The 22,363-nt window shown below is 38.0% G+C and overlaps 3 protein-coding genes across 4 annotated transcripts in view; 2 read left to right on the plus strand and 1 right to left on the minus strand.

Annotated features, from left to right (window-relative positions):
• Nucleotides 1-4,341, plus strand: part of LOC306862564 (rho GTPase-activating protein 32-like) — a 35,540-nt gene extending 31,199 nt beyond the window's left edge. Inside the window, exon 19 of the mRNA XM_079405448.1 lies at nt 61-4,341. Within this exon, the coding sequence (XP_079261574.1) occupies nt 61-2,274 (2,214 nt within the window). The 3' untranslated portion in view covers nt 2,275-4,341. The remainder of the gene's footprint in view (nt 1-60) is intronic.
• LOC306862565 (anaphase-promoting complex subunit 13) lies at nt 4,165-6,278 on the minus strand. Its single transcript, XM_079405449.1, has 3 exons — nt 6,229-6,278; nt 5,985-6,090; nt 4,165-5,349 (listed from the first exon to the last, which is right to left on the minus strand). The coding sequence occupies exons 2-3, from the start codon at nt 6,081-6,083 to the stop codon at nt 5,224-5,226; spliced, it is 225 nt and encodes a 74-aa protein (XP_079261575.1). The 5' UTR covers nt 6,084-6,090; nt 6,229-6,278; the 3' UTR covers nt 4,165-5,223.
• A 629-nt stretch (nt 6,279-6,907) lies between these two features.
• On the plus strand, nt 6,908-13,195 carry LOC306862645 (lathosterol oxidase-like). Of its 2 annotated transcripts, none has more exons than XM_079405553.1 (5): nt 6,908-7,036; nt 7,297-7,514; nt 7,614-7,746; nt 7,982-8,082; nt 9,381-13,195. In XM_079405553.1, exons 2-5 carry the CDS (start codon nt 7,305-7,307, stop codon nt 9,834-9,836), a joined length of 900 nt encoding a protein of 299 aa, XP_079261679.1. In that variant the 5' UTR covers nt 6,908-7,036; nt 7,297-7,304; the 3' UTR covers nt 9,837-13,195. The 2 variants fall into 2 exon arrangements, with proteins under 2 accessions (XP_079261679.1, XP_079261680.1); XM_079405554.1 differs by having other exon boundaries at nt 6,933-7,036; nt 7,330-7,514; nt 9,381-10,339.
• Nucleotides 13,196-22,363: the final 9,168 nt, after the last annotated feature.

Raw genomic sequence — 22,363 nt, forward strand, 5'->3', positions numbered from 1 at the left:
AAATACAAAAAGGGAAATACGAAAGACACCTAACAGTGTTTGTTTGGGCTTAATCCCTAGATCCATATGACTGAAATGGTTATGCCACCAAAACCCACAAAGATGCCAGATCAGCCAGTCGCAATTCTCCAGCCTCAGCCACAAATACAGACTCACCCTCATGCAGCGATTCGGTCTCAACCTCAAGTTCATCCTTATTCTCAGTCACAAGCACAGCCGCAGTTTCAGCCCAAATCGCAGCCCAATGCTAGAGTTGCACCAACCCCCGCAGCACCTCTTGATCATGTGGAAAAACCATGGGAAGCCATAAAGCCTGTCCATCCAAAAGCAGATAGTGCTCCTCAACACCATACTCAGGGAGTGACGCCGCCAATGCCCCCAGTTCGTTCTATTGAAAGTAAACTAGCGATGGCTGCTCTCTGCAACACTGAGGCTGCAAACCCCACCAACTTTCATGCCATCTTAGAAACATCCATGAGAGGCTCAGTGGAAGAGACTCCCCCGCAATCTCATTCATCTCACCGCAGGGCTTCCACTCATCAGTCAGGTTACATTTACCACTCAAAAGGGGATGCTGCCCAACTGGAGCCCACCACAGAGGCGTATTACCATCAGCGGGTATCTCCTTCAGGTCAGGCTACGATGGCATACCATTACAGACCAGAGAGTGTTCCACCACATATTTCTTATGTATCGAAATCAGAGCCACAGATTTCCTATAGAGCCCACGGTGATGGCCGATACAATACGATTGGACCTAGGTCCTACCACCAGTCCATCAAATCCCGTGGCCCATTGAGAAGTGAATATATTTCTCCAGGCTCACTGCACCACTCCCATGGCTACAGCCAAGTAGATGGACCTACCGTGTACCCAACAATCCGCAGGGTCCACTCCCTACATGTGCCCCCCACCGCTATCCGCTCATTGCCAGTCACCAGAACCGAGGTTCCACCAGATGATGAGTTATTTTACTACCAGCGCCCAGTCTACCACTGCAAGTCTCACCAACCGGCCTCTCAAGCCGACTACCACGTCACACAACTGCAACCTTATTTTGAGAACGGAAGAGTTCAGTACCGTTACAGCCCCTACTCTGGCTCTCACGTTCTGGATGCCCCTTTCTACGATGTGGACCATTACGGTACGATCCGCTTACGGCACGTCCATTCCTTCAGCGGTCGGGACAGTGCACCTCTACTTCAGTCTGGAGCCAAATCTGGAGGCTACCACTACCTTTCAAGGCATTTCATTCCTTTAAAGGAGCATAGCTTCGTAAGCAGAGACATGCCATCTTACGGTGGTTCAAAAGGGAGTGTTTACTTTGCATGGGATCCAGATGAAGCAGAGAGGCTTCGCATACACTCTATCCGCAGGGAAAGCAGAGCGAGACAAAAGGTGAAGGGTTCTGTTATGTCTCAGTATGACAACATAGGACCCTACATGCCAATGGATATGGACATGTTACACTTACGCAGCAAATCAGATCCCGGCAAAACTGTATTGATGGCTGCCGAGAGCAAAGAGGCCAAATATAATATCGTTCCTGGATCTCAGCATGCTCCCAGGCACTTGATCTCCGATCCAGATGTCCTGATGTATATGGAAACAGAAAAACACTGCCAAGGAAATGGGATGGGGGATAAGACCAGCTCCAGGACCTACTCATCCATCCATTCACATCAATCACAACTTCCACCACGAAGCCTGCAGCACTTACCAGAGGGTGGCCATCATGACCCAAAGTTTGAAACTGGGGAAAAACAACCGAGCAGTAAACCTTGGCAGGAACACTCGGAGAGCAGGACTGCCCAACCTCGTTACGAAAGGTCAGATTTGGAGCGCCACATATGCAGGGTTAAAGCCACGAGTAGCGCCAGTGAAGATGAACAAGCAGTTCCAGCAAAGCCAGCTCCTCCACCCAAGCCAGAGAGATCACATAGCGTCAGAGAGCGACAGCATTACAACCAATCCAGTCTTCCCGCACATCTACCAGACAATTCAGACCATAGTGGATCCTACTCTCATCAGTCACAGGGACAAAGACAAAGTGCCATTACTTTACAGTCACACTATGACAACCTGGATGACTACCATCCGGTACCTCAGTCCCAAACCTCACTATCAAATCGGGGTGGTTCCAGCTCCTATCAATGCCCTGGTTTCTCAACTCCACATAGTAATCGCGCATACTCCACTGCCTTGGGACAGGGCGACTTCATACAGGCTGAGCTTTCAGTGCAGAGGCCAGAGACTGATATTAATGCTGAGTAAACAGGCATTCAATGACAAATAAGATTATTGTAGGTGTCAATAATTCAGTTGCAGTTTAGCAGCCTCTGCGGGACAGTGGACTGCCTTCTGACTGTTTACATTCAGTTTCCTTTTTTTTTTTTAAATGTTCAAAGAAATGTAAAAGACTTTTTACTGAACTGAATGTACCATAGTTTCATCAGTTGTTTAAACATTGTGTCATGGAAATATAACTTGTTATATGCTGTAGATATTCTGTGATATTGACAAATGGTACATGAATCATAACCAGATGAGTTATGTGTATCTGAGAAGTACTACTGGATATAAGGGATTCTTTTTGTTCTGTTTTATTACTTTGAAAAGGTCTGGGACTGGGTATAAATGAAGTGTAAAGGTTTGCATTTTAGAAATGCATGTAAGCTACATTTTACAGAACAGTTCTGTGTACCATGATATATATATATATATGTATTGTGTACTTTCTTGATGTTACAGTAACAGTGGAAGGGAAGCCCTGTTTAATTCATCCTACCATCATTTTACACAACTAGGTGGGTTCATGAAATTCTTAATATTCTGCCTTAAGTTTAGGGGCCCAAAATGTGCATTTTTCTCCCATTTTGTCCAAACTGTGGCATCATTATGTATGATAGGATTTCATCACACGCAACTGGATTTCTTTCTTCGTTTGAAAACTTGACATGATTTGACTAAACTCTGCTTGGATTGGCTGCTGTTTGTTGTCAGAGGGACCAAACAATGAATGCAGATTGTGATGGCAGAAGTATTCATTAAGATATTGGAGAATGCCTGAAGGTGAGAGTGCCAGTGTGAAGTGACAAATTTCCCGTCCCACTTTCAGGGAATTGTGTTATTGACAGAGTTTTTGATACATTTAGTGATTAAAATGTTTCTGACTGATTTTAGACCAGCACCTTACTTACATTTTTGTACCAAGCTGCATTACTAAATTTCACATAGATCCATAAACTTTATATAAGAGGAACCATTTACCTGAAAAGTCCATTCATTTCATAATGCTGAACAATTTGTGCATTTACAATGAGTACCATGTACATTGCCCTCAAAGTGAATCTGTCAGGTGGAGATAAACCAATATTGTACTTATTTAAAAGGACGGTTTATGATTAGGGGACCCGTTTTTTTGTTGTTTTGGCAAAGTCGTTGCATGTTACCGTTCTGTCAGACCGTAATTATTATTGCATTACTATGCCTTTAAAATTTGTTAGAGTATTCAAATGAGCCCAAGCTCACAATGGCATAATTTGTATGTTTGTGGTTGATTCCCTAATAACATCTGTTTTTGTGTTTTGCCAAGTCTTATGAAGTAAATTTTCCAGCATTTTTATGATTGACATTTAATATGCTGTTTCCTTGTTTTTGTTTATTTGTTTTAGACTGTGAAAAAAAATGGTTGGGTGGCTAGCGTGGAAACAATAAAGGCACTCATATGTAACCTATATTTTATGGGACCATACTGAAATTTTAAAGCAGCATCTCCATATTTGCACTCTTCTCATGAGGAGTTGACCCTGAAAACTATAGCATTTAAGCCTCAGAGCCTAATTTTAATCAAGCTTGTATGAACCTGCGGTCTGAGATCATTTAGCCTCAAATGACATTTACTCCTTTAATGCACATTTTTTGGGGAGGATTTTTTTAGTATAGCAAACAGAGTAGGCTGAACATTACCAGTATTTCTCTTTAAAACAAATACTTATTCAGATTAAATCTGTAATATAATACAGCTGCTGTTATTTGATTTAGCTGGATTGTTGTAATAAAGACCTTTTAAGATAGCATTTGATATGTTAATCTCAAGCCATTATACTATAAATCCATAGCTATTTGGTCACATTCCCCCAAACCTCTACACATTTGCCTAAGGAGCCACCTAGCTGAACATCTTTCTGTAATACCAAGAAAGTATTATCATACATTTGGCTATGATTAAACATAATATGCTCAGTTAGCCATGTTTCAGGTATATTTGTGATAACAAATGGAGCATCTATGTCACATTTGAATCCAAATAAAATTCAGCTTAGCCTGAAAGAAGGAATGATTCATTGATTCCATTCTTTACTGCTTGTGCATTTAATTCCGTTCATTCAGCTATTTTACACTTGCTTATGTTGTATTTGTAGTATTATACTTTAGTACAATCAAAATATCACAAACTATAAAGAGTTTTTTTTTAAAAGTCTAATTCTTATTCAAATACAGTATAAGGATCATGTTTGGGTTTGGTAAGATTTTTTTGAAAAAATATTTCAATTTTAATACATTCTAAAATGTAATTTATTCTTGTCAAAGCTGAACTTTCAGCAGCCATTATTCTACTTTAGTGTCATGATCCTTCCAAAATCGTTATAATATGCTGATTTGGTGCTCAAGAACCATTTATCAGTTGAAAACTACTTAAAATAGTGCTTAATGTTTTTGTGGACCCTGTGATATATTTTTTTCAGGATTCTTTGATGAATAGAAAGTTCAAAGAATGCAACTTTTATGCAATATAAATCGTATGTAACAGTAAAATGTCTTTACTGTCACCTTTGATCGAATTAATGCATCCTTTCTGAATAAAAGTATTAATTTCCTTAAAAAAAAAAAACCTTAATGACCCCATACTTTTGAATGTTAGCATAGGTGTGATCTATTCAGGTAGTATTGTGCATTTTAGATGCCAGTTTAAAATCTTGAACATTGTGTGAATTTGTATGGATGCTGTGTGCCATCAAGAATTTAAACAACTAGCACAACAATTTAAATGAATACAGCACTGTAAATTTTAAACATTTCATGTATTTTTTAAATATCAAAATGAACCGCTTTTCATGCAAATCACAGTGGCTCACAATCAAGAAATGAGTCTTTTGCATCATGAATCTTGTATCAGTGACCCACAGAGCGGACAGATACATGAACAGAGCATCTTCTCATCTAAGTGCCAATGTTCGGGGTGTTTTCATGCAAACTCTGCAGGGCGAGATCTGACCACTTCATCTCTTGCTCTTTGACTGACTCAGTCGATCCGCCGTTGTCTTGCTCTGCTTCTGGAAGTTCACTCTGCCAGAAAAAAAGGTATAATATAAAGTTAAATCATACAGTGGAATTATAGGCAATTATGGCAAAGGTGATATCATATAATACAAATGTAAAAATATTCATGCTCAAATATTTCCACGTGCAAAATACGTTGCTGTCTCTCTAATGAAAATTAAAAATTGAGGTTAAAAAAAATCATGTGTTGTGCATATTCCACTGCTGACAAATATAAACAGAACTTACCATCATTGCGAAGACTACTTGAAGGGATAGTTCACCCAAAAATGAAAATTCTGTCATTTCCTCACCCTCAAGTAGTTCCAAACCTGTATGAAAGTCTTTGTTCTGCCGAACACAAAGGAAGATATTTTGAAGAAAGCTTGTAACCAGGCTGTTTTGGGGCACCACTGACTTCCATAGTAGGAAAAAAATACTATGGAAGTCAATGGTGCGCCAGAACTGCTCTGTTTCCCACATTCTTCAGAATATCTCCCTTTGTGTTCAGCAGAACAAAGACATTCATACAGGTTTGGAACTACTTGAGGGTGAGTAGATGATGACAGAATTTTCATTTTTGGGTGAACTATCCCTTTAAGATAATTTTAACGTATGCAATTCGAAATGCACATATCAACACTGTAGATGTGAAGTTTTACCAGTGGGATTGTGACATCCTCATATGGCAGTCTGTCTTCTCTCCAGGCATCATCTGTGAGATCGAGAACTCTTCCATCTCTCTGCACTTCACTGTCCATGATCAGACTTCGGTACACAATCAAAAGATCAAACTACGTTGAAACACTGTATCTATCTTACGTTATGCAGTACATGGGTTTCATTAAAGTACTCTTATTGGCTATTAAAGCTATTAAATGATCTTGTAAGAGTGATAATACAGACCCGTGTAGTCTTCTGCTCAGCGCTGCCGGTTGTTGTTATGTCGCTCTCTGATGACGACACCTCCTACTCATTGGACCTTTTCTGCCTACATTGTTAACTATTTTTATAGTCGACCCGATGTGCTTACATTAATGAAACTGAGTACTCACAATGTTTCTTTAATAGACTGTGATTCATCTGTGAGTTAACGCCATATAGCGGTGTACGGTTTGTGAACGGACCTTTTCATTGATTCCGTTGAACAGGTTCACAATCTGCGTCTAATTGAATTGTTCACGAATTGTTGCGAACAAAACACAATGGAAATATGTATAACATGTATAACACGTATAAAATATGTATAACAGTTCCATGCAGAGTTGGTTTTACTAAAACGAACAAAACATTTGAGATGGAAATTGATTTAGAATGGTTTAGTCTAATAGACATTTATTTTCTAAATGACTGAACCATGTCTATAACAACCTGAACTGGGGCAGATTTAAATACATAGTAATTAATAGTAAAAGACACAAAGAACAAGATGAGTCAAAGAATCATTGAATCTGTTTACAACCGGTTCTTCTAAACGAACTGTTCAAAAGAACCGAGTCGCAGAAAGGAGTTGGACTTCCTATCACTAACGCCATGACCAGATCTCGCATCTGTCCAATGAGATGTCGAGAAACGGGCTCGCGCTGTGAGCAAGTGAGCCGCTATTGGCTGCGTCCTTTTGTGTTTCTTCAGTGAGAGCAGAAGGACTGCCTCTATGAGGCTTTTAACCTCACGTATTTTCTTTTCTACTGTGTCTTCAAAAGCACCTTTACAGGTGAGCTGATAGTTTCCAGACATGAACGTGTATTATCAACAATAATACTCTGCATTCATTCTGTTTGCTCTTTTTTTGATGAATTTTGTCTTAGAAAAGTACAACGTTATCATTTAAAATATTGGTTAAAGTGCACTGGAGTGTTTTTAGTATTTTCAGTGTTTGTTAGGATATGGCAATGATGATTAACCGGTTTATTTAAAGGCCTCCTTGTTCATTCACATTTTAGACAGTTAATAACACTTCTGTCCAACTCCTAGGGTCAAAGATGGACCTTGTGCTCAATGTTGCAGATGATTACTTCTTCACTCCATATGTGTATCCCTCTTCATGGCCGGAGGACGAGCCTCTGCGGCAGATCATCGGCTTGATGGTGGTCACCAACCTGGGTGCTGCAATCTTATATCTAGGCCTGGGTGCTTTGAACTACTTCTTAATATTTGACCACAAATTAATGCAACACCCTCAATTTTTGGAGGTTTGTTTATTCATCTAACAACCTACAGTCTTTAAAATGAGTATATTTATATAGGTATATAATATATGTGTATGATTTTTATTATATTTTCATCCACAGAACCAGGTGCAACGTGAAATAAAGTATGCCCTGTGGTCTTTGCCCTGGATCAGCGTACCAACAGTAGCATTGTTTTTCGCTGAGGTCAGAGGATACAGCAAACTGTACGACAGTGTCGATGAATCGCCTCTCGGTGAGATCCTTTGCTTTATCACATGGGTATATAAAGTGCTGGATATGTTGGAAATCACCAGTTTTTAAACTTTAAGAAAGCTAGGCCAGAAACATTAAAAATGATTGAATCTGGATGCAACAAACTGACAGCCCTAATTTTAGAAAGCGCCAGTGATGCTGCCTGTCAGATGTGCTTTAGATAATCGTGTTGCTATAGGCATAAACATCTCGTGCTATTTCTGCTTGTTTTTCAGGATGGTCAGGACTGATTTTCAGCATGGTCTCTTTCCTGTTTTTCACTGACATGTGCATTTACTGGGTTCACAGATTCCTTCACCACAAGTTGATATATAAGGTATTTAAGATATGTAAGAACTGCATTGAATTGACTTTTTTTATTTTTATAAAATTAATATGCTTGAGTTGTGATTTAAGGTAATTTTTTTATTCAAGCATGTTGGAGACTTAGTAAATATGCCCTGGTCAAGCTCAGTTACTTATAGTTTATTAATTAACTACGGGCAAGAAAATGAATAGGATGGGAATAAAGAGTAATATTACATAATATTAATAGGGTAATATTATTGAGGATACAGGAAATCTTAATCAGTTGAAACAATATTCCCAAGAAAACATGCTTTGAAAAAGATGAGAAAGTAAATAATAAAGAGAAAATCTCATTTTAATTTTATGTTTATTTTATGTAATTAAATGTTATTTTAGAATTATTTATATACCATGATGTATTAATTTGAATTAGCTTTTATTTTTATATTTTCATTTTATAGTTTGTTTTGGTGATTTTATGTGCTATTGTCATTTTTTAATCCTTTAATGTCTTTTATTTTGGGTTCAATTTGTCGTTTTAAAACTTTAACTTGAACAATTCAGTCACATTTTTTTTTTAGTTTTTTTGCATATGGTATTTAAATGTGAATGTGAAGTGAAGTGACATACTGCCAAGTATGGTGACCCATACTCAGAATTCGTGCTCTGTATTTAACCCATCCAACGTGCACACACACAGCAGTGAACACACACACACCGTGAACACACACCCGGAGCAGTGGGCAGCCATTTATGCTGCAGCGCCCGGGGAGCAGTTGGGGGTTCGGTGCCTTGCTCAAGGGCACCTCAGTCGTGGTATTGAGGGTGGAGAGAGGGCTGGACATTCACTCCCCCCACCTACAATCCCTGCCGGCCGGAGACTCGAACCCGCAACCTTTGGATTACAAGGCAGACTCTCTAACCATTAGGCCACGCCTTCCCCAATTTATTTTATTCTATCTTTATTTCAGTTACAAAAAAACAATATTTTTAATAATCTTGGTTTTAGTTAACAGTAACCACACTTTTAAAAGCTGTTCAGTATCTGTTGCAAAAATGACAATATAAGCTTAATCTCAATTAGTGAAATGATTTTAAATTAACCACTATGCACCTAATTCACTTTGTGATATTGTATAAAAAGTTGAAAATTAACTAATATGTTTCCATCTTTACAATGTATGATGGGTATATAGTAAGAATGACACACAGTTCAAAATACAACATATTTGATCAAATTTTGAACATGTTTTCAGCTGCCGATAAAAGTATAGTACTCTCAGCTCCATTTAACTTACTTTTTAAAATCTTTTCCCTCATATTCAGTATTTTCACAAACCTCATCACGTGTGGAAGATCCCCTCTCCGTTCGCCAGCCATGCTTTCCACCCCGTGGACGGATTTCTTCAGGGCCTGCCATACCACATCTACCCCTTCCTCTTCCCCCTACACAAGATTCTCTACTTAATCCTGTACGTGTTCGTCAACATATGGACCATCTCCATCCACGACGGAGACTACCGCGTGCCCAACCTGATGGAACACATCATCAATGGTTCAGCTCACCACACAGACCACCACCTCTTCTTCGACTACAACTACGGGCAGTACTTCACCCTGTGGGACCGCATCGGAGGCTCCTACCGCTATCCTTCAGCCTTGATGGGGAAGGGACCTCACGACCACATTAAGAAACTGATGGCAGAAGGGAAGCTGAACTCAAACGGCGTAAACGGCCAGACTAATAATAATAAAAATGGTGTTCATGCCAAAAAAGAGTAGGCAGAATAAGCATCATGAATGAGTTTAAAGGTAAGATTTTTGCTCTTAAACTAAGTTCTTATTCACAAGAGACTCTTAGCACTACATAATCAATTATGCATAAAATTGCCAAAAAGAAGCAAGGACATGTGTATATTTTTGCCAAATAGAAACATTCGCTATGGCTACCCTGTTGGTTTCTTGCTTTTGTGTAACTTAATATGAATAACTTAAATTAACAGGCTTCTGTCAAGTAAGCGTCTATAATTTCACTGTCATAAACATTCAAAGAATGTATTAAGACTGGCAGACTATCCCTTCACTTCACCTTTCCATTAGCAGTTGTTAAGGTACACAAGACTCTGACTTTCTCCATAGCTTTGTTTATCTATGAACTGATGAATGGTCCAGAGACCTGCTGAAGGTTTTTGCTGATCTGCGGTCATTTTGTTTTAAAAGAGATTATGTGCTTTGCTTTTGAAATGAAATGCACATTCTTTCCAAATAAAAAGAAAAATCGCTGTATTTCATTGGTGTTGTTTGAGGTCAAGTCAGGTTATGTGATTCTGCACTTATTCTTCAGATTGACAGAGACCTTAATTGCAGAGAAGAGAGCCAGTAACATGATTGTTAATAGCAAATGTAGCTTTGGATACACTAACATTTTATTGTCCTTTGCAGCATAGCAACAATCATCTAACCATCATGGCACACACTAGAGGGTGCTGTTGAATCACACAATATTCAGGTATTTGTGATTAAAGAATGGATAGGTGCAGAAGAAATGTAGATCCTAGTAGTTTTATTGACAAACCAAATCAGTGAAAAGAACAGCTTTGCCAGAATTCTTGTTTGCATCACATTTCCATCAGAAAAATACTTTTTTTTTTTTTTCTTAAAGTGTGGGAAGGAATAATCATACAACTTTATTACCGTAAAACAAACAAACAAACTCAAATTAACCATATTTGTTCTTCATTATTTAAATGAGGAGAGAAACCTCTAGGCAATGCATTGTTAGGCAAATGCATTGTTCATGCTCCTGTTAAAAACATACTGGCAAGCTAATTAGTGTCTATGGCAACAGTTTATGATTTTTATGACTAATGCATTGCCACAAAGGTTATGACAAGGGATTAACATTGGAACTAAGATGTAATGGCCGTTGAATCACTTGTTAAAGATGCACGCAACTTTGATTAAAATGTGTTTCCGAAGGGGAACGGTTACTTGTGCAGTGTTTAACTACAGCACAGATCATTTGATGCAAATGACCACACAAGAAAAGCATGTGACTTTATGGAATAAAAATGAGCTTATAAGCAGGATAATAGTTTAAGTTGGCAGCTTTATTGTGTGTTGAAGTGGGTGGGCTAACAGGGTTCATTCAGGTTGAATGCTGTGAAAATCAAATGGCATTATGCTTTTATTTTCATTTTTTAAAATGCATGCTTGATAAGACATTAACTGATGGACTGGAGTTGTGTTGATTGCTTGTAAATTATTGTGATGTTTTTATCAGCTGTTTGGGCTCTCATTCTGACGGCACCCATTCACTGCAGAGAATCCATTGGTGAGCAAGTGATGCTAAATTTCTCCAAATCTGTTTTGATGAAGAAACAAACTCATCTATACCTTGGATGGTCTGAAGATTCATTTTTAGCAAATGTTCATTTTTGGGTGCACTTTTGTAATAACAATGTGGAATTATATCAGTTTTGTTTGCTTTATTTAGTAAGTCTTGTTTATTTTGCACGCCTGATGATTTGAGCTACTCACTATGTCAGAAATCGACATGGCTTGGTGTCACAGTATGTAAGTTTGCAGCCGTGCTCTTGTGCATATGCGAACTGTTGCGCGTACTTGCGTGTGTGTGTGTGTTTTTAGGCAGTGAGAGAGTTTATGAACCCAATCACTGAACTTGAAAATTGTCTTTTATTTCATGCTGGGTGAGATGGCTTTATTATACGGTGGATGTGCATGCAGGCGTGGGATGCTGGGTGACTCATTTGTATCCTGGCAGCTAACTGAGGTACAGGAACACATCATTTCAAAGTTCACACTGTGGGTACCACCAGGAGCACCATTGCTTTGTGCACAACAATGCCACATTTTCTTACCCATTATTATGATCGCGAGAAACCCAAAGAGGAAATTAATCATTACATTTCTGTCTACCTAGAATAATCTCCACCCTTTATTTGAATCGGTATCATTGCGTGCTGAATGGAGATTGCTGTACTGCAGCTGCGGCCACTATCTTTCAATTACAGCGCAGACCAATGCTCATTCTGTTGGGCTTCTAATGATATCTGCAGGCTGTTTACAAATGTCCCTTCCACAGAATGTATTTCCACACAAATTAATAAGGCCAAGTAACACCTTTAGGAAATCTTTTCATTTCAAAGGTATGAAATCCCCTTGTACGGTGGTTGATGCTAATTTGTTTTTGTTTTGGGGGGAAATTTATTTTGTGCTTTGCTTTTATTATTATTTTTAGTGAAAAAATCATGTCCTATTCATTCTAGTTTACAAATATGTAGGCCTAATTTGAATTGGTGAGAAATTGAAATAAATATTCAAACATTTTATATATTAAAGGATAGTTCATCCAAAAATTTTAATTCTGTGATTAATTATTCACCCTCACGTCATTCCAAACCCGTAAGACCTTCATTCAGCTTCGGAACAAAAATTAAGATATTTTTGATGAAATCCGAGAGCTCTCTGACCCTCCATAGACAACAACACTAATTAATTAATTAATTAATTAGTTCAAGGCCCAGAAAGGTAGTAAGGACATTGTTTAAATGGTCTATGTGACATTGGACAATGGTTCAACTTTAATTTTATGAATCTACAAAACTTTTTGTGTGCAAAGAAAACAAAAATAACAACATGTTCACGAGCGTACCACAATGCATACGTGCACCTTGTTTTCAAACAGAGGAACACACATATGCGTCGTGGTACTCTTGTGAATGCACGTCAAAGCCTGATAAGGAAGAGAAGAAATTGTTGAATAAAGTCGTTATTTTTGTTTTCTTCGCACACAAAAGGTATAAAATTATGGTTGAACCACAGATGTCACATGGACTATTTTAATTATTTTACACTTATCTTTGTTCAAGTTCACCTGTGTATTGGCGTAATGTTGAGTATGATCATACCATTTGAAACCATTATTATCATTCTGCATTTTTTTCATGCATTCTGCATGTTTTTGGAAAACATTATTTCAGTATTAGTATCTTACTTTAAAAAAAAAACAATTCTTGTCATGTGTTTGTCAACAGTATGTTTAATTAACTTATCTTCATCATGCATTTTTTCATCTTATCCTTGTTATTGTTCATAATAAAACTAATCTGAGTTACTGTACACTGTGTTGTTCCATAATGCCATCAATGCACAGGAAATAATAGCGTCTGTTCAGGGTTTTTTTTTTTTTTTATTGTCAACAAGATGTTGTCTTTAATGATCAAAAAAAAAAAAAAAAGTTAAGCATTTTTGTTGCGGCAAACAGTTCTATAAATACTAAGCTAAAAGCAATCTAGTATTAATTTAACATGTCAAAGGCAATCTAAAGACAATGGTGCCTTTTAAAATAATGATTACTGTAGTCACAATGTGACAAGTGCTGATGGCATTCATCCCTGAGGATTATGATCATGTTTGTGTTATTACTGTATGTAAAAGACTGCCTCCTTCCCTAGTGGATTGTGTAAAAACTCTTTTAGCTCTGCCTGCTTCATCAAAAATGAAAGGCCCAAAGCAAACACCTAAGGTTGTCTATCAGTTCCACTTAGATGAAGAACAATTCCTCTTCCTTTTTTTAGCACCGCTCTTATAATGTGGAGAAATTGGAGATGTCAATTTGAATTTATTATAAGCATCAAACTGAAACGGAATGGCCTCTTTTGGGGGTTTGTTTGTTTGTATGCATGCACAGTAGTATACTTTTATTTCTTATTCAGTCGTTGAGCAGCTAATAATACTAGAAATGAACTGTCATGCTTGTTTATTGCTAGCACAGGGCTGAACTACTGATAAAGAGGGCAACATTCACTATCATGATATCCCTGAGGGTGCATGTTACTTGTGGATTCATAATTAAAAGTGCAGATTTGCATTTTGCTAAAATGTTTAAACCATAATTCAGTTAATAGTTTAGTTAATTTTTGCCCTCCCTATAAAAATCTATTCTGTGGCCTGTGCTGTGCTACCCAGAGAGAACAGTGCTGCTAGACTGATAATTGATTGTTTTCACTTAAAATAGTTTGTCAAAAAGGAACAAAACAATATTTACACATACTTTTACGAAATAGCAGTGTTGTAATACTTATTGTTGTAGAATAAGTAAATAAACTACCACAGATATGTTTCATTCTGTCTGTTGCAGTGAATAGTTTAACTATTGCAATGAATTTACACCAATATCAAAAAAATTATGAAGATGATAAGGCATGTTCATTGAATAAAACTGGAGTAGAATATTGTGTATATTGACTCAATAATATGTTTAGCCCTTAATTTATAATTTATGTTTTTTAATTGCACATAAAATGTCCATCCATTTGGATTACACAGTTTTAAACATAATGTAATGGATATTTCAGTGACTGGTACTCGCATCAACGCTGGTGTTATGATTTTTGGATCACATGTCACTTAGGTACAGTTATGAGCATATCAGATCACGTCCTCCTTTCTTAGTTTGGCCACCAGTCATAGACTTTTACCTTGGAATGAGAACACTGCCAACAGAGGCTGTTTGATCATTTAGAATTAATGCAAACTGGAGCTGGTCAACTGATTTGTCTAAAGGATGGTGATAAACAAGAGTAATTAACAATTACTAAATGAATACCATGAATGATAAAGGAATAACGTGCAAAAGATGCATAAAATGCAAGTGATTAGGTTGACTGTTGCCATGGCATAGTTACGTTATCTTATGGAAAGATAAACTTTTGCTTCTCTCAAACTAAGAAGGTGAATAACCTCATTATGCATCAAACAAGAGGAAAGATTATATATAACATCTAAAGTAAATTAGAAAATCATTCACTAGTAATATACAACAGTGCCAAGGTCTCTGGAAAGATGTTTGGTTAAGGGAAGTGGTGTCTGGCCAATTATGGTGACCCATACTTGGAATTTGTGCCTGCATTTAACCCATCCAAGTGGACACACAGTATTGAACATACACCCAGAGCAGTGGGCAGCCATTGCTGCAGCGCCTGGGGAGCAGTTGGTGGTTTGGTGCCTTGCTCAAGGGTCTCACCTCAGTCGTGGTATGGAGGGTGGAGAGAGTGTTGGTTATTCACTCCCCCATCTACAATCCCTGCCAGACCTGAGACTCAAACCCATGATCTTTGGGTTATAAGGCCAACTCTCTATCCATTAATCCAGGACTGCTCTAATGATATTTCCATTAGCTGACTGTGAATAAGCAGTCTGGTAGTGATGACTTTTTCCACTGCTTGTTTGTGGATAACAATGCAGCAAATAATGAAGCAGGAATCCACTTCATCAGCCTTGAACTCGAAGCTCTGTGAGATTCTGATCTCCTGGAGCACCAAAATATCCTAAAATCTGGAACATGCAAAGAATGTATACCTTGAAGTGAATGTTTGCCTGCTGGAGCTTCACTTTGTTACAAATGTCTGTATGTATGCTGCCTTTCTGAGCCAGAGACTCAGAACATGGTCAATCCCATTTTGTTTCTCTAGGATGGAAACTTAGGATGTGCTGCATTTGTTGTTGTCTCGCTGGACTCTGAACATAGGGTTAATGTCTCTTTCCTCTCACGTTGGAAGCTCAGAAAGTGGTTGTATCTGTTTCTGCCTCAAAAGCTGGATACTCAGAGCTTGGTTGTATCTGTTATGTCTCACTGGATGGACCAGAGACTGATCAGTGGTGTGTATGTTACTGTCTCATTGCCTCACAGACCAGAGGCTCAGAACTTGTGGATCTATTAATGTCCCTTCACTCACAGGCCAGGGACTCAGAACCTGGTTGTATCTGTTAATGTCTCTTCCTCATGAGCAAAGACTCAGAACAAGGATTTAAGGGATTCAGTTAAGGGATACCGCCCTTTACCCTGGCTCATGTCCATACTCAGATGCTGTGGATAACCCCCGACCTGGTTATGCTTAGAAAACAAGTCTCTCTCATTGGAGGTGTTTTCCATCGACTTGAGATCTTTGAGGGCTTTAAGAAGTATGTGCTGAATCTCTGCTACGTTTTCAGCATCCTTACATTCAGTTCCTCTAGATTTCCTAGTTCTATTATGATTATCCTTTTTACAGCTATTCTCAGTCTTTGCCCTCTGTCCTTCCACTTCCTCTCCTTTCTGGGGTCATGCCAGTGATTGTTGTTTCCACTGGAACCTAGGGCTGTGGGTGCTCTGCTGGAGATTGCTGCAATAGAAAAACCTGTTTTGGCTAGTTCTGACCTTTTAATTTGATGGGGTGTCTTACTGTTATTCCCAGTTTCAAGAACAGACGCATATCATACTCTGTCTTATTTGTGCCTACCCTCTCACTGTCCTGGTTTTGCACTACAAGCTGCCTCAGTTCTACTGTAGTCATACAGGCAACATCTACCAGTATGAGTGGTTTCCTAACAGTGGGGTTTAGGTTGATCACAAAGAGACTCTTAAACATGACATCCTCTTCTGCCCTATGGTCATCTTTGCCAGCAAAATACATATTCCATAAGCACTCATAGTACTCTCTGAGAGATTCATGATGGCCTTAATTAGGAAAGCTGAAAGACAAGAGGCAGATGGGTTTTAAATATACTCTGGATTACACAGAGGATTACACAGTTTGTAATAATTGTTAGTGATAACCTGGCTCTGTCTGTCTAGCTCGGTCTGTGCATTGGTCTTTCTCAGACTAGCCTTAGGAAAGTATGTCAAAGCTGCATTTACATCCTTTAAATACAACTATATATTGTTATCAGAAGTCTCAGGGTTAAAAAAAAATCCATGTAACATGCCTATTCTCTAAGAATATGCAGGCAACTGTCTCTAGATGACTATGTGCCTGGAGACTCTGGTAAGGAGCAGCTGGTTTCCTAGCCTATGGAAGAGTAAGAAGCTGTGTTATAGGAGTGAGTGAACCATTACCTTTTTGCTGGTAACATGTCCTTCACATGTTTGAAAGATTATTCATCAGAGGATCCCTTACACCTAACCAGTGGAGTAGGTGTGCATCCTCTGTGGTTCAGGTTGTGCCTGACTATTTCCATTTCACTCATCCTTGGCCCTACTCCTTCATATCTCTGTTCTGCAAACCATCTTTATTTACCAACACTGATGTTCTATATGTAGCCTCAGCTTGTACTCTACCCAACTGTTCCCTAAACTGGATTTAGGTTTAACATTTGAGTTGGAAAGCTGTAATTTGACCATTTCACAAGTCTGTGTTCTATTTTCTTTTTTAATCCAGTTTTTTTAACATGAGAAATTTCCAGCAAAGCTGACCTTAACTCAGCTTTAGTCTTATTCATATTTTTTGCACTTAACCTCTCCATCTGTACTGGCATGTCATTATGGGAATTCAGCAACTATGTTTGCAGAGTGGACCCACATCAGTTTTCAGATTTTTCAACTGGATTGCAAGTTTTTAGTCTCTGAAGACAATCTACATATTTTATTTCTTAACTTTAAGTTGTCTTCACAGATCAGCCAGCTCATTTTTGAGTTCCTGAAACTTTAAATCCCTATCTTTGTCCTGGTCATGGGCAAGGGATATTTCGTCTATGGCCTGGTTTATTTCAGCAGGCCAGTTAAGTGCTATAGGCTAGTCAAAAACCCATTGATTCTATTATGATTATATTAGCAATTACTTAAATAATCAATAATTGCAACGGGTGTTAAAAAAAACAAGAAACAAAACAAAAAAATTGACAAATATTTTGCAAAATTTATATCGCAATAAAATCTGACTTCTATCCACCTTGCAACCAGTATTCGTAAATACTACCAAAGATTTGAGCAGTTAAACTATCAATCAGGCTTGAGAGAACCACTAGCTAAGCAATTGGTTTCTGACTCAGTGGAAGAACTTAGTGAACTTAATTTTGATACCAAAGTTACCTCCATTGTTATCTTCCAGTGTATTGACTTGTTAATAAACCAGAATGCTTGTTCCAAGAACAGGGATGCTAATTATGTAGGGATTGGACTGTTGACACGTCACTTAAGGTGCGGTTATGAGCATATCAGATGATCACTTCCCCCCCGTTCTTAGTTCGGGGCACCAGTCAAGGACTTTTACCCTGGCATGATAACACTGCCAACAGGGGCTGTTCGATAATTTAGAATTAATCTAGAATTAGAATAGAATTAAAATTAATGTAAACGAGAGAGTTGGTCAAATTATTTATCCAAAAGGACTGGTGATGTATTGTTAAGTTGAAGAGCCTCTTATTGTATTAGTAATACACAAGGAAGACACAAGTGTAATAAAATGAATTTTATTAACAAAAAAACAAACAAGAGTAATCGACATGCCATGAATAATAAAGGGGGAAAAGTGCACAAGTCTATAAATCACTGCAAGTGATTAAGTTGGATTAAACAATTTTGAATATGTTTTAAGTGCTGTAAAAAGTCTTTCAAAATGACTCCTTTTGGAGGCAAATTTCTCTTAAAACAGCGCAAATAAAAATGACTGATTGTACCCATTCAAACAGGTGAACTGAACCAATAATAATCAATACCTACATTCATATTCAGTGATCATTCTGAGCATTTTCTGACAGCATTTTGAGTTAGTTCAGGATAAAACTGAAGTAAATTAGCTTAGAGGTGTGCGCGATCAGCCTGGGAATTCTGGGTATTTCCTGCAGTCAACACTGAAACCTGTGAGGCACACATCATTCTCTAATATCCACTCTAAAATGATTTATCCAGACCGTCAATTGTGCGCTTCTTCGCAGCAGGGGTGGCAGTCTCAATCTGAGGGAATTTTGCTGCGGGGGAGATAACCTTCTTAATGAATAAGTGAAGCCTTTATGGAAAACATTAAGAAGTGACAGAACAAAGATGTTGCGCTGCTTTTATGTGCGACTGCGGTTTGCATATTGTTTGTGAATCCAAAGTGGATAAAAGCTGGGCTGTTCTCTGATCAAGGGAAGCAAGTTAGGGGTAAAACATCACTTTCAAGGCGATGCATGTTGGCTGATTTGTCCGTAATTGGAGGGAATACTCTGCTGAGCTTGTAAATAACAAGATACAGTGTAAACACACTTAAATCAGTTACATGCTGAGCATAGTGTGATGGATTGACTGATACACTCCCTTATTGGAGGTCCGCTTTTAAGGCAAGGCCATCTTGTAAAATGTCATGGTATTTATCAGTGCAACTAAATGTCAGCTAGAGCTTCTTTGACTGACTCTCTGACCTATGCATGCCAGAGATTTTCAGATAATATTTGTTTTTATAGTGGTGAAGGACATCCCTTATGGATCCGACACTAAGAAGACAATGTTTGCTTGGGAGATAAATGTCACATTGTATGTTTCCTCAATCGCATGACCAGGGGTGTAACATGCAAAGGGGTCCGTCTGCAATTTTTGGCCACACTTTATTTTATGGTCCAGTTCTCGCTATTAACAAACCATTAACTATGACTCAATAAACTCTTAATTTGCTGCTTATTAATAGTTAGTTTGGTAGTTTTTAAGTTTAGGTATTGGGTAAGATTAGGGATGTAGAATATGGTCATGCAGAATATGTGCTTTATACGTATGAACAGACAATATGTTAATAAAATGCATGCTAATAAGCAACTAGTGAGACAATAACAATTGGTAGTATTGATATAACCATAAAGCAGAATCTTAAATATTTCTAATTTATTTTATACCATAATAGTTTTCTTTTCAAATCCTAAAAGCTCTTTTCAGTTAGATTAATTAGATTCTAAGTCACACATTTCCAATGTATACTGACTTCTGAAGTCCACTGTGTGTGAGATTTCAATAACACTTAGGCCTAATAGCACACACAAAAGGTGTGCTATTCTTTTAAAATGGTTTCCCAACATTGCACCATGACTAAAATATTCTCTAGCTTTGTCTGTGAGCTCACATTTACTGTGATTGACACAATGAAATGTGGTGATGAGGATAATGATCGTGTCTGTTTGAAAACCTCCTTCTCTCACTCCAACACGAGACAGAATCTGCTTTAAAATACAAAGAATTTGTTTTGTATCTTTTGGAGCAGCCTGACATGCAATAGGAATGACACCATATCAGAGAATGACACCATTGTGCAATCATACACATTCACTGTGGAAATTACTGTCAGACTGACCGAAAGCTTAACCAGGATTGCTCTGCATGATGCAAAATGCGAAAAAGCAGTGCAAGGAATGCATCGGCTTCAATGATCTGCCTCACTATATCGATAAACAATGACTGCTGAAGTGCAACAATGTTATCTGCAGTACTTTTTTGTGGTTGGCTTAAAAATGTGTTCATGTTCAGTACATACATTTTAAATGTTTAATACTTAGAGATTTAATATTTAAAAGGAATTTTTATGTTTCGGTCTCACTGGCTCTTATTCATCTTCCTAAGCAACCAATACAACAGGATTACTCTCTTTGCTGCCCCCAGCAGCTCTGGAGCACCACGGCATGGTGTTACCCTTTGAGGTGAAACCATGCACTCTGTAACAAGTTGGCAAGATGTCAGTTTAAAATAAAGGTGCCAGACGTTTGTGTTTATTAAATTGCCAAACACATCTGGTCACCAACATTAGAAAGCAACCTCATGCTATGACAGATCATGTGAATATACATTATTTTAAACATATTTAACTTTGTACAGTTTAAATTATTTTTTACATTTAAACTGAAAAAAATGAGTTTCTTTTTTTCTGTTTAACATAAAATAAGATATTTTGAAATATGTTGGTAACCAAACCATTTGCTGGTTCCCACTGACTCCCATAGTATGGGGAAAAAATACAATAGAAGTCAATGGGTTACACACATTCTTCAAAATATCTTCTTTTGTGTTCAGCAGAAGAAAGAAATTCATACAGATTTGGAAGAACTTGGGGGTAAATTATGACTGAATTATAATTTTTGGGTGAACTACAACTGTAATGATATTTCCCTATGAATCAAATAAAACAGCACCAAAAAAAGACACTTATAGCAGATAAAGATAATGCTGCAATTATGTCATAATTACTGTAATTACCAGACGACAACCTGGATGTTCTACTTGGAACTGTTCTTGTTCTTGGACTCAGAATTATGCCTTTCTGAGGCAACACTATTAACGCCAAAATGATTGTGTAATTTCAGTAATCAAGAGACCGAACCACAATACAACAGGTAATAGTCATTATGAAAATGGATTCTAGTTTATTTAGCATGACATTAGATAGTTATTCAACTGTCCTAGTTACATTAAACTCTATTTGTGTGTCTTTATTATGTTTATTTTCAGATTATTTTGTAGTATTAAGACATCATAGGAATTATTCATCAGAGATAACTCCTTACCCAACTACATTTTACTGCTGAAGCCATCAGGAGCTCTCAGAAAATTACAAGTTTACAAGTTGTAATTTCATGTTCTATAAGAATGTTAACACACCTTATATCCTCATTCATACCAACAGTCTTCAAGAAAATGCTCTGGTTTTTGTCTCTTTGACTTGGCCAAAAGCGGGAGCAAAACTACAAGTCTCAAACCATGTATCAACCAGCATCCTTCCACCGTCTCTGTTCCCCCCCACCCCAGTAAATGGCAGCCTACATAGGCTTTTCGGAGGCTTGAGGACGTCCAAATCAGGGTTTGGTTTGGAAGCTAACTAGGCTCACAGATGAGAAGGTTTGCTTTGACTTGGCAAATCATCAGTCGCTCGGGGGTAGAAATCAGAGATTGTTGGCCTTGGATCTTCAGATGTCTCATTTGATCTCTCACTGTCTGTCTTCCTCTGCCATCCGTTCAATCGCTTTTACTCCCTGCTGTTAGTGCGCAATCCCATCTTAGTTCATTCTCCAATATTTAGCTTTGCCCATGAGTGTTATCAACCCAGTAAGGTGTAACAAATTGTTAAGAAAGTCTGAATGACTTAATCCATGTGCACAAAATACCACGAAGGAACATCTATGAGATGCCGCTCACAACATTTATCTCTTTATGTTACTCTCATTTATTGGTGTTAAAGTGGAGAATTAGTGTCTCCGTCGAGTCATCAGTGTGTCTTTAGATGTGGCATGTAAATGGAGTTTTGTCAGGCAGGAACAGGAGGTGGTCAATCACTGCCTACTTTAACCCCAGCCACTTAAATAGCGGCCCTATCATACGCTTCCGCAATCCATATTTAATGTAAGTGAGGACATGAAGAATTCCAATTTCCTGGTCTCTTTAGGAAGTCATCTCCCACCAATGAATAAATATCAGAAATTACAGACATTTTCGCATCTCTCTGTGCTGTAATATTCTGTGAAATAATGACTTACGGTATTCAATCTGTCACTCGATTGCTGTCCTTTTTGTTACT

This window comes from Barbus barbus (genome assembly GCF_936440315.1).
Source record: "Barbus barbus genome assembly, chromosome: 43".
NCBI classification, from domain to species: domain Eukaryota; kingdom Metazoa; phylum Chordata; class Actinopteri; order Cypriniformes; family Cyprinidae; genus Barbus; species Barbus barbus.